This window comes from Phlebotomus papatasi, chromosome 2 (genome assembly GCF_024763615.1).
Source record: "Phlebotomus papatasi isolate M1 chromosome 2, Ppap_2.1, whole genome shotgun sequence".
NCBI classification, from domain to species: Eukaryota; Metazoa; Arthropoda; class Insecta; order Diptera; family Psychodidae; genus Phlebotomus; species Phlebotomus papatasi.
The window spans coordinates 50,309,310-50,326,129 of record NC_077223.1 but is presented as its reverse complement, the minus strand read 5'-3'; the positions used below and the strand labels follow the sequence as shown (position 1 = coordinate 50,326,129).

The window sequence follows — 16,820 nt, the reverse complement described above, 5'->3', positions numbered from 1 at the left end:
CGTTCAAAAAATTCGCACAGTTGGGAGACGTTTTTATACAGAAAAAAAATTTTTTTTTGGTAAAATTTCCGGGTATATGTTTCGGGTTAAACATAAATTTCTTTAGTGTGTCGAGGTGATAAGTGAGACAACAACATCTAGATCCTACTCATTTGCAATAAATAATATTAACTACTGGAGTTCATGAAAAAAAGAGGAAAACCAGCTTTAGGATTTTCGTTCTTAAACTTACTATCGCGCCAGAACTTTAAAATTATTCTTAAATCGGTAAATACATATTTATTATACATATAAACTACATATTACCAATGACAAAAATCTTGCTGATATAATTCTATAACTTTTTCCCAAACGAACGATTATTTAAAAAAAAAATAATAATCTAGAGGCAAAACGGTAAGAGATAGCGACTTTCAACCTTCGTGGGATACCCCCAGTAAATCGACTCAATTATTAACATGCTTTCATTTGCCCCCCCCCCCATCCCCCTCCTTCCCCTTCAATTCTTTTCTTTGGGAATGCTCGAAATCGTGTTGTACATTATTTTTCATTTTTGGATATGTTTAGAGATTACCCAGACGGACATTTTAATCTTATACGAAAATACCCATGAATCATTCCTAATGATGGTTTCTCAAGGTCAAAGGTTTAAAAGGATGTAGAGAGCGAATTTATCAACCGAATGGTGTCATGTTTGGGCTTGTTGAAAAGGTCTTGGAATTTCTGACAAGACTGATCTGATTCTAAACAGTTATGATCAATAATGAACCGATTCATAACCGATAACTGATTTTTATCGGAAAATCAATTGTATTACTCCTAAACTATTTTGGAGGATCTTTTGAGGTATGAATCGGGTTAAATCGCTCGAGAACCGATAAACAGTAAGTGATGCGAAAGTGCTTTTCAGGTATAGCATCTAATTTCGTGCAATTCGCAACGCTTGGAACGCTTCGACACCCCCTTTTTTTTAGAAGAGCCATTTCATTTTTCAGTGAAGAATTTCTGCTACTGTATTTTTAATGAAAAATTCGTTTGTATTTCGTTCATTGTCATACTTTTTTATCCCATAGAGAAAATTAACAATGATCATCTCAAAATTCAGAAACTGTGTATCTCAGAATAAAGCTTACATTTACTTGTGTAATAAACGTTGCGGATCAACATTTTCTTCGCAAGAAAAAAGCACAGATTTATCAAAAGGGAGAACAAAATTCGTCACAATTCAAGCATTACGAGTGAAGGGATAAGCAAGGAGGAGAGACAAGCATTTTTTTTTAGTGCTCTTCTATCCACAAGACTTTCACAAATTTAGTCAATTCATCGTTCACATAGCATTAATTTTTTTTTCTTTTCACAATCTTGCTTCTCATTAATATTTTTTTATATAATGTTTTATTGTCATTTGGAAGCAAAATTTGTGCTCACCCAGAGCAGTTGGTGCTGCCACGGTACCTTCTTTCGTCAGACAAACTGTGAATTTGGACGAAAAGAAGAGAGACAGTGAATTCTATTCCAGTTTTTTAACACAATATTCAAAAGTTATTTACAAACTAAAGGATATTATAAATATATAAGAACCTTTCTTTATATTAACTAGAATCATACACGTGCTTTGCTAAATTTATTAACTGAGAGAACCTCTTTTTGTCAATTGGTATTCATCTCCCATGTATCCTTTCCAAATATTTTTATTAATTATACATATAAAACTCTTTCTTTTTATTTTTTTTGTCACTAAAAAGCTCAAACACAAAGTAACGTCAGTATAAAAGAAACATGAATTTAGAAACATTAATGTTAAAATAAAATTAATTTTTTTTTTTGTAAACTAAATAAGCTAATAAAGTTATTAAGGGAGACATTACACAACTTTTTGAGTGAAAAAAATTGTATTTGCATACTCTATCCAAGTGGAAATTAGACTATAAAGTGATAAACTCTATAAGAAGGTATTTTATTACTAACAGAAGCAATCACCCTCATTCCTTTAAAGGTGGGAACAAAATATGTGTTTTCTTCAAAGTACATTCCATCATCAAGTTCTGCGAAAACAACAACTGTGGAAGTCAGATAATCTCATCGAGTATTTCTCCTTTGAAAACTTACACTCACCATGTCAATTATTCAACCATAAATGAATAATAAAACATTAATGTATGTTTTCATCCTCTTTCTCTCTCTAAGGATCTATTTTTCCACTATAAATTTCAATTAACTTGCATTTTTCATGTGTACCACATGATATATTTTTCTCTCCAAATGGACTTCTTTTTCTTGAAAACAGAAAAAAGCCAACCTTTAAGTGATTCATCAGGGGGGAAAAAATGTCTCGTACTTTTAAAGGCAAAATAGTCAAAAAGAGAGAAAGTAGGAAGAAAAACTTACAGAGAAACTGTATAAATATATCCTGAATGCAAAAAGTTTTGATCTGTTTTAATGCTTTCTGGCTATTTCAAATTCAAAATAATATTGAGTTCCTTGTGAAAGAAGTTGGTCAGACAAACTTACACATGGTTAGTTTTCAAAAAAAAAACTTTAAAGAAGATTTCTTTCAAAATGGAAACTTATACCCTATTTCTTATACATAAGAGATTTGAAAATCGTATGAATGAATATGCCAGTTGCAGAAGTTCTATTGATGTAGAACGTTTTGAATTTGTTGTGTTGCATATACACACCAAACTTGAATACTCTACAAATAGTCTAGCTAGGCTCACATTAATCCAAATAAATGAGACCGAGACAGAATTAGGTAACAATTGAGATTCTTCTTTGAGTATAATTTTTTAAAGAAAAATGTTTAAATTAGACTGAGTTCAATGACTAAGGACAGAGATATTTAAATAGATAAGTTGGTTTGTTCAAGCTCCTCTCTAAAAGTCTTTATACATTAGGAAATATTAAATTACTTTTTTTAAAGAAAATTTCCCCTAGCATATTGTGAGCAAAAGCGTCAAAAAGAAGGCAATTTTTGACGAAAATTGCTTCTGGTATCTACACATTGGCAACAGTTTTCGTAAAAATTGCATTTTTGACAGAATTTTGACGTTTCCATTTAAGGCTTCTACATATTGGAAGCACTTTTCGTCAAAAATTGCTTTTTGAAAGAAATTTCCTGTACTGCTGTAGGTATAAATGTCAAAATTCTGTCAAAAAAGCAATTTTTGATGAAAACTGCTCCCAGTGTGTAGAGGCCTTTACAGAAGTGCAGACGATTTCCTTCAAAAGAGCATTTTTTGATGAAAATTGCTCCCAATGTGTAGAGGCGTTAAGACGCCATAAGGCAAACCCTAGGCTACCCCTAACAAATTCTTCCCCGGATCCCCGCCCCCAATGACTGAAAAACGCATCATAATGAAATCTCCAAAGTCCAGGTTAAACCACTCTGGAGGACTTATTTCCAAACCGATTTGGTCAAATTTGTATTTAATTGAATGGTCTTGAAATTTCCAGTATGATGACATCGATCGTCAAAGCACTAGTTGTTCACAGAGAGAAATCCGAAAAAATTAAAATAACATTCCGCAAATGTTAATTTTACCCTGTAGTATTGATCCGAAATCGGTGTAAATATTACCCTTTTTAGGTGTATTAGGGGTTAAAGTTACCCTTTTTCATGTTAATTTCACCCTTAAAAAGGTGTAAAATTAGCATTTAAAAAATGTTGATATATTTTTACACCTAAAAAGTGTTAAAGTTCTGAGGAAAAACAGTTAATCGCACTCTCTTTTTTTTCTCAGTGTAGTTACAGAGGATCTCAGGATTATGCACATTTACGGAACCGAAGAAAACGTACGAAATGACTATGCACTCAGTTGGATTTAGCGCAGGAGATTTGTTTCGAATAAAAGTTACATTTTGACATTTGATTCATCCAATTTCTGAATTATGGTCAAGCTTTTATTTTAGGTTCCTACAAAAACTTTAAAAATTTGATAATAAATAGTATGTTCATGTTGAAACCACACCTACTCATAATTACAGGCCCACATTTCAATTATATTATATTATCCCCAATCGTAAAGCCACTTTTACTTCTCGAACTCCACACAGAGAGCAGTAATTTTTTACTGCTCGATTTTCTTCACTCCCCCAAAATTGGTGCTTTCCACTCCCCAGGAACAATTTTCTCAACATTACCTTCGAGTTTCAGCACTGAGAGATATCCGAAAAAAAAGTGTTAAAGTTATGAGGAAAAAAAGTTAATCGTACCCCTCTTTTTTTCTCAGTGAGATGATTACTGAGAAATAATGTCACGCTGTTTGTCCGTCTGTGCGTTTGTCCGTCCGGCTGTCGCAAGCTCTAGAGGCTATAAGGTCAGAGATAGACTAGGAACCTTCGGGTGCCCCCCATAAGGCAACAATGAGATCATTAACATGCCACTCATTTCCCGACTCCAACCCTCCATCATCCCCTCCAGAGTCATGTTTAGCATGTTCGTATCTCGGACATTTCGTCCTTATACGAAAATACCGTTGAATCATTCCTAATGCCGGTTTTTCAGGGGAAAAGGTTAAAAAGGTTCTAGAAAGCGTATTTACCAACTGACTGGAGCATATTTGGAATCTTTGGAAAGGTCTTGGAGTTTCCGATAAAACTGAACCGGTTCATTATCGATAACTAATTTTTATACAAAATTCATTTATATTACTCCTTAAGTATTTTGGATAATGTTTCGAGTAATTTATAAATCAGTTTTGAATCGATAATGAGCCGGTTATGAACCGATATGTAATTTTTGTGCGAAAATCAATTTTATTACACTGAGAAAAAAAGAGGCTGCGATTAACTTTAACACTTTTTGGGTGTAAAAATATATCAGCATTTTTTAATGTTAATTTTACACCTTTTAATGGTAAAATCAACATGAAAGAAGGGTAACTTTAACCCCTAATACACCTAAAAAGGGTCATATTTACACCGTTTTCGGATCAATACTGCAGGGTAAAATTAACATTTCTGGAATGTTATTTTGACTTTTTCGGATTTCTCTCACTGTACTCTTAAAATTATTTTAGGCGAAGTTTTGAGTGATTTATGAATCAGTTTAAATCAAGCTAGATTGATAAGCACAAAATAAAGTGAAGAACTTAATATTAACCTTTTGTGAATTTAAGCCAACAATTCTAATAAAAATCATTTTCAATTAGTAGTTTAAAATAGTATAAAAATGGTAGTATTCTCTAAGTACTCAGCAATGTCTCTGTTTTCACAAGTACCACTTGTAGAAATTAAAACTTTTGCAGATACCTTGCTATCCATTCAGATTTAATGTTCTTTTTTGTGTATAATTTCAGGTGGTTCAGAGGAAGTATGTAGAGGGAGAAAAAAAGTTATGTAGTCCGAGTAACATTCATGAGAATACCCTCTCATGTGTGAATAATTTTGTGAGCCACTGTGGACTCATCGAGAGCTTTTCCCTGGGCAATAAAAGTGGAAGTCACAACAAGAAGAGACACACATTTTGTTCCCACCTACCAATAACACTTTTCTTCTCCATCTGTGAATAACAGCATTTTTTTTTCATCATCACCCTCAATCTCCCTCTCTCACAGTAAAAGAAAATTCTTCCATAACATCATGATTAAACAGGGTGCAAGTAGAAAAGGAAGAAATCTCCATTTAGAGAGAGGGATGGGCAAAAAGTGAGTATTTAAGGAATTGTACATATACATAATATAACCAATAAAAACTGGGAAGGAAACTCACCATTTGGAACTGTTGGTGTTTTCTTCGTTTGCACTCGAGCTGTGGCATTATTGACCTAAATATCGGGATGAAATTTATATATTAGAATTTATTGAGATTTTTTTTATTGCAATTTAATTTTATAGTTCTCATGCACTTAGACCTAAAGATTGTGTGTAAGTGTGTGTGTTTTGTCTTACATTCTACATCAAAATTACTTTATTCTTCTTTTGGTTTTGTTTTTTTTTCCATGGAAAACAATCATACACCAAGAAAAATGAAACCTCAATTATTTCAATTGATTAATTTCTTCTGTAATGCTATTTGTCAATTTTAAAAATGGCATCTCTATCGTGGTCTAGCAAAAAAAAAATCTGCAATTGAGGTTCACATTTTATCTTGAGGCATTCTGTGTTACATTTCTGTAAAATTGTTCTCTCTGTGGCAAAATTTCTCATTAACTTTTCACACACTTGAGTGCATCTCTAATTGTCCAGTTGCACTTCTTATGTAACCTCACAAGAATAATTGGAAAAAAGTGTCTCTGTTCTTTTACCAAAGAAGTTACGGTTAGAAATGAATCAATTTATTAATTATAAATTTTTTTTTAAATATTATTAATTGAAAAATAGTAATTTTCAAGCAAAATAATTTACCATCATAACTTCTTTGTCGAGTGGTAGATTTTTCTGCTCTGCAGAGAAACACTTCAATTACTATGAATAGATATTTAGTGCAAAAGGAAAATAAATATGTATAAAAATAATTATTTAAAGTTAAATTGAACGATAATTAAAATTTAAAAAAGTAAAATTAAATTTAGAACAATAACTCGAATCGACGTAAAATTAAGTCTTTTCGTTGTGATAACCGATTAACTGTTTGTTTTTAATTGATTTTATTTAAACTTCTATTTATGTATAATATTTCGAAGAATTTTTCAGCATTTTTCAGAATAGCACAAAGGTACTGTTTGTATCCTAAAATTTACGTAAAAAGCCTGTTTAAATTATCACATATCAAAAAAAAAATATGTTGAATCATTTTATTTTTTCAACTAATTTTACTATTTTTTCTTTTTAATTTATTTATATTTTAATTGCTTTAATTTACTGTATTTTCTTTTATCTTATTTGGGAAACACTTGGATATGATGCACGTGTCTTTAGAAAAGACCATGAATTTTGCCGAACAACAATCATTTCCACTGAAGTATATTCTTAAATCGAAAATATTTAAACGTATACTTCAACCAAGATGAAATTTTACATATAACAGGAGCAATTGTTGTAACTGAAGTCTAGGAAAAAATAATAGGGAAAACTGGGGCAAAAAGTCACAAAATAGATATTTTATTTTTTTTACAAGCTACCCGTTTTTTTTTTAATAATTCTTTGACCATTCTCAAAAATGCTGGGGCAAATAGTGTCAGGCATGGTGCAAAATTATCACATTTTGATTCGTTCTGCTACGGTCTCCCGTAAATATAAAAAAACACCTAGATGACATATTTTCACAGGTAATTAATTACTCTAAATCTCTATAGAACAACGTTTTCTCTACATGAACGAGAGAAGCGCTTTTCAAACTATTTTAGAAATAAACACACAAGAGACTGCAAATCGTTTGACCAATGCAAACAACAATCGGCGACACATGCCAATGACGTTTCTTTTCGCCCTGAGAAATCACAAATTGCTCCGCTTTTTGTTACTTTTTGCTCCATATCATATGTTACTTTTTACCCCAACACTGAGAAAAAAAGGGGTGCGATTAACTTTTTTCCTCGTAACTTTAATGCTTTTTATGTGTAAAAGTATATCAATATTTTTTTAATGTTAATTTTACACCTTTTTAAGTGTAGAGTTAACATGAAAAAGGGTAACTTTAACCCATAATACACCTAAAAAGCGTAAAATTTACACCGATTTCTGATCAATAATGCAGAATAAAATTAACATTTCCGTTATGTTATTTTAACTTTTTCGGATTTCTCTCACAGTGAAGTCGTCATTTTTAATTCAAGGATTTCTGGAGAAATGATTCTTTAGAAAATGCTAAAACAGATAGCAGTTTTGTATTCAAAGAATCCAAATCATTTAGGAAATATTTACCAGTGCAACAAATTTGAAAAATAAGTAGGTAATAAATTGATATCTTCTGCAAGGAAAATGTTTCAAAAATAGGGCTAAAAATTTCGATATTTTTTTTTTATTTTCTAACTTTCTTGTTCGAATTCTAAGAAACTTACGTCTTTAAAGAAGGTCTATTTAGGGTATCTATGGAAAAAAATAAGCTGCTATCTTTTTTATCTTTGAAAATATTGAATTTTGAAATTTTAGAATTGTAACTTTTTACCCCAGTCTCCCTTATATTTTAATCCTTAGTAAAATTTACAACGGAAAAGAATAATAGTTACACCGATATCCGTCGAGTTATTTTAATGGGGTTACAGAATTATTTTAACTATCAACTCTACAACTTTTCTCTTATTCCCTTCTTGCCCTTTAAATATCTATTCATAGATATTAAATAATAGGGGAAGCGGGAGGAATTTCACACATATAATTTTCTTAAATATTTAGAGACGACTGTGCTAAATATTCTGTTAGCCAATAAACAAGAAAAATCAACCAGACTTATCTTGAGTCTAGCTCAAATTAATTTGGCAAAAATACTTTAAAAGAAAAAGTTTAGTAGTGTGAAAAATCCCACCTCCCCTAAAGTGTTAGTTTAGTGCTTTTCTTACTCAGATTATTTCTTTAATAAATTTCTTTAGATATTTTATAATTTAACGCAAATCATAGCACTTTTTTTGTTCATGAAATCTAGATTTTTCACATTTTTTTTTTTCTCTTCAAATTCTGACATAAATTTTATTTATCAGAGAGCTCACTTGAAATATTACAATCATTATAAATTATTGCAATTGACCGAAAAAAGAATTGTGTATACAGAACATTGACATGCAACACGTGTTATACTCAAATGACGTGTGAAATGTAAAATATTTGCTCGCGAAAATATCTGGCACTGATATAAATCTTTCACTGGGTATTAATTATAAAACACAGAGTATAATGGATCCAGCGTTGTTTTGTTTTTGGTGGATTTATATAATTAAAGAAATACTTTGCATTTTAGAGGAATTACACATGAATTATTAAAATAAAATCAATGAGAACGACGAAATGCCATAAAAGCACTCATGCTGGTCTGTACAAGATTATAATTTTTTTTTGGTAATAATTAAAGATAATTCTAGCTAAAGAAGAGATTAAAAAAGGTTGTAGTCACAATTATTTCTCAGCAATTTACAATAATTTACAATATATTACTGTTAACTATAAATTTATCTATCTTTTTTTATTTGTTTTAAATATTACGTCATTGAGGTAAAATATATTTCATTTCTTTCCTCAGGTTACTGAATTATTTATCTTAATCTCTGTTTTTCTTCTTTTTTTTTTTGTAAATATCATTTTAATCGGCAAATATAATAATAAAGATATGACAATATACAGCTTCAAGATGCAGCTTAAAATTAATAAGTATACAAATTAACATACATTATCTACAATACATTCATGAGATAATTTAATTAATAATTCCTCATATCTTCAACAAAAATAAAATATATCAAATTAAATTAAAGGTCAATCAATAGAGATATTGTTGTTTGCAAATTTCTGGCACTTTATCATTGATCAAAAATTTAATCACAAGTAAAGCAAATTATTCTATTCAAAAAAAAAAACATGGTAAAAAACGGTATCAATCATTTTACTTATTAGAAACAATAAAATTGCTTATTAAATATATATAAGGTGTGAAAATTTATGGGATAATTAATTAAAAAATAAGGGTTTCTAGGGATCAATTCTCTGTACAATGATCGCATAGTTAATTAGATGGTTTCTGAATAGGCCACGCCCATCAAAATATAGACCACGCCCCATCTGAGAAATGATTATCAATTAAGATTTTTTTCTCTTCGTATTTTGCATATTAAAAGGTACTAGTTTGAAGATGTAAGTACAAAAATTTGTATAATCAAGGGAAGAATTTGAGGTCTGTTAATAACTCATAAACAGACCACGCCTCTAGGAAATATACGCTCATATCGATGGATTAACAAAAATCAATACGAGATACATGTTTAACATTTAATGTGTATTGCATGCTTTGAATGGAAGTACCTTAAAAAACTAGCATAACATTTTATACAATACAGTTAGGAGCTAGAATTTTGACGCCCACTCATAAAACAGACCACGCCCCCATTGTAGAATTAAAATAAATTTAAATAACATTATTACGAATGAGCAGGCAATATTGAAATTTTACAAAATGTCTCAATGAAAATTTTGTGAGTGGCTTAAAAATATTTCTGGGCGGAGCTTATTTAGAAAAAAACAATACTAAACCCGGCAAAATATGAAATGAAAACTAAGTTAATATTTTGTCAATTCCTTCTTCAAAAGTAAAATTAGTCAAAGCAATTTATTACAAGCCTTTTTAATATTAACAAATGAGAATTGATCCCTTAAACAGAAAAATTATTGTCATTTCTTCACAAGGTGGAATGGAGCAAAAAACTCATGTCAATTACCTCAACCCAATTAATTTATCATGGTAAGTGTTGAATAAATTACACGATTGCCATCTAAATTACGTTCAATACAGAATATCATCTAAAGAGAGTAATAAAAAGCGATGATTTGGAAGTAATGATATTGAGAAATCAAGTGATTTTCAAATAGCCTTTACAACAACTGATGTGAATAAGAAGGAGTTCATCTTAAACAGCCAAAAAACCACTCGAGCCAAAATATCCAAAGTTCTCTCTTTCTAAACATCACCACCCTTATGTAGAGACAAAATATAATTTAGAATGTGACTTCTAAACACTTTCATTGTTTCCAGTTCGTGAAAAATTAAAAAAACACAAAAAACAAGGGTGTGGAATTTTTGAAAGAGAGTTTAAAATATGTGAACAACATTTGCATTTCTGTATAAAATTTCAAATCACATAATTTTAGTGAAATATAGTAAGATAGATAAAGCCTTTTTCTCTCTCTCTAAATTAAAATAAAGCCAAACAGCTAATTATGTTGTCCCCATGAATTTTACAAAAAAAAAAACAAATGAAAAGCCCGAAAAAATCTCCTCATTTCTCTTTATTTTTGGTTGTTGTCATCGTTCACCGCTCAAAAATGCATTAATGTTGGTGAAAAAGTGATAAAATGTGTCACACTGGGTGATAATTGGATGGAAGAATGAATTAAAAATGCCCACAGATATAGAATATTCAAAACAAAAAAAAAAACATCTATAGAAAACCATTTTTATGTGAATATAAACATTAAAAATTCTTTCGCATGGTGACAAAACATTTTTGCGCATTTTTTTCTGTTTTAATTTCTGAAGACAACAAAGGAAGGTTAAAATTATTAATCAAAAAAAAATTAATTAAAGATCACTAAAATGAAACACAAAATGTCGCAACAACCCTACAAGAGCATATAATAACAATCATTTATCCGCATACCAAATTCAGAATATCAAACACTTTTCACGTGATTTCTTTTAGCACTATGAAATTGTAAGAAAAATTATTACATATCAACAAGTGTCCAATTACAGGAAAAGCTCTATATGCAACTCTTGAAGGAATAGGAGAAAAAAATAAGAAATGGTAGAAGAAAAAAAGAAAATGAAATTTAGAAATTTTATCATATTATTTATTAAAGATTGTGGAAAAGACAAAAATTAAAGTAGTTCCCGTCAAATAATAGTATCACACTTATTTGTTCAATTAAGGGTTTGTCAATTGAGAAAAAAGATAGAAATTAATTTAATTGAGATTTATTTGATTAAGAAAAGGCTACGAGATTATGATATAAAATGTTAGGATTGAGCTAAATATTTGGCACATGTCTGTACTAAATAAACTCATGATCTAAAATTGTAGTACTTATATGAAAAAAATAGTAATATAGTTATTGTATATTCAATTTTTTGTTGTACTTGAGCTTATAGCCTTAAGCCAAAGACGCTTTAATTTATAATCATGTACTAAGTCTTTGACGTCAAATCATGTTTTTAGTACAAGTCAATTAGGATTTAAAAAAAAAAATCAGAAAAAAATAATAGCTCTCTTAGTAAACTGTAGTTTTTATCAGAATTATTGCACGGACTAGCAACTGTACTAACTTCATTTTCACTATATTTAAGAAGACTAATTGCTAGAACTTCATGGACAAAACAAAATATAAGTACAGTGTCCGCTCACTAATCCAGATTGGCGTAATCCGGACGAGTTATCGACAGTTACATTTAAAATAATTTTGAGGTCATGTATGCGTGTGTTCAACAATGAAAATTAATTATCCTGTGACATTTTTGTTTAATAAATGAAGTGTAACAGCATAGAATTATCTAATTATGTCTTTTTATCTTCTTTAAAAGTGTTATTCTAATTCTACAAAAAAAAACTTGTATTATATTTTCGAGACGTTGAACAAATTCAAAAATTCCATCCGGATAACGAAGGACATCTGTCATATTGTCTCCCAATCATCCGAATAAAAAAACGGGCACTGTATATTAATAACCTTTCGACTTTTTGATCTCTCAAAATTTGAACTTTCTACCCTCCGGGAATATTCGTCAGGACTTCAGTAGATATTCCTATGAGAAGATATCTTATAAGTCGACCCAAGGGACTTAAGGACTGTTGACATGACCTTCGTTTTCCCTCCACCCTTTCCATACTATCCAAAAAAAAATTTTTTTTTAAAGAAATCGAAAACCTTCGTACGATTTTAGGCAAAAAATTCTCGATATATGAAAATATTGTTGATTCAATATGGTTCTGACGGTTCTGGCATACCTTTTAGATCAGGAAAATTTCATGAAGTCGAAATTCGAATCTTTCTCTTTCTTAAAAGCTTTGCATATGTCTATCTTACTCTTTCGTAGTCTTCTTCTTTTGAACATTAGACTAAATTAAATTTAGTTCAGTCCAATATTAATACTGAAAATCTTTCGAGAAAGAAAAGAACGTGAATGAAATCATAGTGAGCTAAAAGATGTGATGAAGGTATAACAACAGTTTTTCAAGATTTGAGTTTAAAAGGGTTCTAGAAAGTGTATTTCTTAACCGACTTAGACATGTTTGGATGCGGTAAAAAGGTCTTGGAATTCTTGACAAATCCAATGCGGTGGCAATCGGTGCAAACCGGTAATACACCGAACACGATCTAAATATTCCAAATTCAAATTCACCATTCCTAAGCTGTTTTGGGTGATCTTTTGGGTTAGTTTTGCGAATAGTAAAATCTAAATAACTCATAAATCTGTTAGTCATTGCAAGAAATTAGCGCGAAAATTGATTTTTTTTCTCTCAAAATAGCAATATTTTCTCGGAGAATACAGAATATACCATTAACACAGTTGTTGAAAGAACCTATGAGTTTTTAAAATCCATAATGAAATTGTTTTGTTTTGTTATTTTTGTTGGAGCTGTTATTACTATTGCTTAAAACCTTTAAAGCAATCAGTTTAATTGGCAATAATTTACATTACTTAAACGGACGCCAACTGGCAATTGACAAACCCTTCAATTTAAGAAAACTACTTTTCCTCCTTGTGCTCTTCCACAAACTTTAGAGTGCAATAGATTTTCTTGCACTTGAGAAAATATGTGAAAGAATATAAAATGAAGGAAAACTGAAAAGGTGAATGGCCAAATATTAGAGTGTAAGAAAAAACTTACAGATGTGATTGATAAAGTGAATAAAGATCAAAGGAAAAACTAGAGTTAGAATTAAAAAATCCAGCCCTCTTTTCTAATTTAAAAAAAATGTAACAGTGACAACAAATGATTAAATTTCTTCTTATTTTTCTTTTTTTCGAAGATTGAAAACAAATTACACATAGTTTCATATCCTGATTTAAAAAAAAAAAAAATTGTACGATTTATGATACGGCTCTCAAAAAAGAAAACAACGCAAAAATTAAACTAAGAAGATATAAATCAAGATTAAAAAAAACAGAAATAATTACAATAACAGGAAAAATATATCATTACAATATTCAACCGATATAGATTCTTATTATCAGTTTTTGGTAAGATTATGTAGAATGAACAAAATTAAAAAATAAATCAATTAGCGAGCGATTCATTCCTTCAGAAAGAAATTAACATTATATTAGAAAATATTACTGAATAAAATTATTATTATCTCTCTTTTTTTTCTGGCAAACAGAGATATTTATATCGCATAAATTACGGTGGAGTTATATAGAATCAACTTGGTTTTATTCTTTTAGAATAATTTTTGGTATTATGCTTTTTTTCTTAACAAAAAAAAATTGTTTTTTCCATGTCCAAATCTCACTTCTTACCTCTCATAGAGATCAAAAATCACCCCCACATTGTATCGAAATGGCTTTCATTTTCAACAATTCGCAAGAGTCGCATTAAACAATTGGAAATCTGTCTGATTCACTAGAGATAAAGGTAAATGGTTGAATTGTTATAAAAATTATAAGATACGATTACCACTGTATGTCTCAATTCAATTCTCAAGACATACAAAATTGATTTATAGAGAAATAAATATGATTAATAATAATAAGACTTAGAATCTAGACCTAAAAACCTCTTCCTAAAAAAAACCAACTTTGTAGTATATTTTCGCGCAGAAAACAAAAATTAAAAAAATAAAATCACTTAAAATTATAGAATAATAAACCACATTAAAAAAAAATGTATAAGAGAAAGATGTAAAAATATTTTACGATTTTGTAGTGCGTTCCACTGTTTTAGTGTTAATTCATACAGAAAAATTCCACTAAATTACTTTTGAGCTTGAAAGAAGGAAAAATGAAGCAAATTCCTGCGTTTTTTCCTTTGCTTCACTTTACCTTTCTCATGCTAGCATATATTTTACCTAATTTGTGTTTTATGTATAGCTCTGTTTTGTATATATATATATTTTTTTAATTCATATAAAAGATCTAGCAAATTTGTTATGCATTTCCTCATACACATTCGGTCAACAAAGAAAAATTCTCATATCTTGTATCAGTTTTTTATGGCTTTTTCTGTACACACAAGTAAGAAAAATAAAGGTCTTAAGTAGTGCTTACAATCTACCTGTATATGGCATTTTGTTGCAGTTTTCTTTCAATGTTCACTTACTTTCTAATATTTCTTTTTTGTCTTTCAACCTATGATACACATAAAACCTACAAAATATTAATTTTTTCTTCTCTGATTTCAATTATTGTCTTTAAATAAATTGATAATTTTAAATTACGTCCAAATATAGAATTTTATATTAGTATGAAATGCAGTAAGTTGTATGTACAAACTCAAGAAATTGAAATACACAAATTTTGTATCAAGTATCATTTGCATTGGGTAACACTATTTCTAGCAGTTTTGACATTAAACTTCGTACATGAGCAACTGTTCTGTTATATCTAATAACACAGATGATAAAACATAATTACCGATAGCACTGATATCAAGCAATAGTCCTACTATTAAAGTTCAAAAGAACAAATTTAATTCACTTCCAATTTGACATTTCAAGACAAAATCTGCTAGAATTTGGGGTTGCCCAATGCACATGATTTTTTTTTTATTGTGCATTTCTACTTCAATGCATTTGTACTCTCAACCTATGTGATTCTCCACTTATACAATTTTCTACATTTGGGCGTAAACAATACCAAAAACAAAAACATATTTAACAAAGAAAATAATATTAAACGAAAAATATTTGTCATCGACATTTTAAAACAAAAATAAAAGATCAATCTGTAAATTCAATATAATGAAAGAAATAAATATTTTGTAATCTCTATATGTATCACAGTGAATTAATATATAATTCTTTTATATATGTTTTAAAATGTATATTTTTTTGAGATAAGAAAAAAATTCATATTATCATGCACACCTCAATCTTGCGCCCCTCAACCACAGTGCCGTGAAGACGTTCGCGTGCTCGCTCCGCATCGCTACTATTAGCGAATGTTACAAAACCGAATCCCTACATGCAAGGACAGAACAAGAAACATGCATTAAAAACAGCGTCCGCTCAAAAACAACGTGCAACAAAAAATATACAACCGACCCTCATCAATAAATATTTTCTTTTGCTATTTTCTTCTTCTCTCATTCAAATTAATTTGACATTTAGAAAATTTTTAGAAATTATAACAAAAATTAATTATCTGTATATAGTAATTTCTGATTGCTAAACAGCAGATAAAATTGAAAATAATAATATTAAAAATAAATAAATAAATAAACACTTGCAAATTGGTCGTATCCACAAGGGGAAAATTCTCAAATACAGACCACAAAAATAGGATATTGTAAAATTCTTTTTTTTTTTTTTTAATAAAAATAGGAAAAGCAATTGCAATAAGAAAATTAATTGATTCTACTGTCTGTCAAGTGTCTGAATCAATAAATTTTCAATCATACTTTTTTTATCTTCAAAAATTCTGGGGTCGGTTTTTTTTTAGGTAATTATATTGAGAAAAAAATTCAAGATTATTGTTGGAATATTCTCAAAACATCGTAGCTTTCAAATTTAAATTGAAGTAACAAATTGTTATAAAAAAAAAGATATTTGATATAGGAAACCAAAAAAAATAAATAAATAAAACATCTATTGGCAATTATTTCGTCTCAAAGGACAATTTCCTTCTTAACTACATCTAATAAAATTTTGTGGAAATGGTTCGAATAAATTTGTCATATACTGTTGAAAACAACGTTACAAAAATATTTTAATAAATCAAAAACTGGACATAGTAATGTCGTTTAGTCTAGAATATGCAAAAATATTAGTCTCAGAGCATTTGTAAAAAAAAAATATTATGGCATATCTATTAAAAAAGGTAATATATTTTATTTAAATATAAGAAATGAAATAAAGGACATCAAAGTGTTACTTTTTATAACCAATATTTAAAAAAAACAAAGAAATCATTCAATATTTCACGGAAAATTTCATTGATTTTTCCCTCTAGAAAAAAAACTGTCTCGTTAACTACACAATTGGAAAATTCATTGCATATCTTAACAAATTTTAAGTAAT

The 16,820-nt window shown here is 29.3% G+C and overlaps 1 protein-coding gene across 45 annotated transcripts in view; it reads right to left on the bottom strand.

The window, feature by feature from the left end:
* LOC129801511 (RNA binding protein fox-1 homolog 2) overlaps positions 1–16,820 on the bottom strand; it is a 150,288-nt gene that overhangs the window by 23,983 nt on the left and 109,485 nt on the right. For 19 of the 45 annotated variants that reach the window (XM_055846633.1, XM_055846628.1, XM_055846629.1 and 16 more), the window contains 3 exons: positions 15,669–15,761; positions 5,713–5,767; positions 1,429–1,473 (listed from right to left, as the gene is read on the bottom strand). In XM_055846633.1, coding sequence (XP_055702608.1) covers positions 1,429–1,473; positions 5,713–5,767; positions 15,669–15,761 — 193 coding nt within the window. The remainder of the gene's footprint in view (positions 1–1,428; positions 1,474–5,712; positions 5,768–15,668; positions 15,762–16,820) is intronic. The other 26 variants (XM_055846643.1, XM_055846634.1, XM_055846638.1 and 23 more) reach the window with 3 other exon arrangements.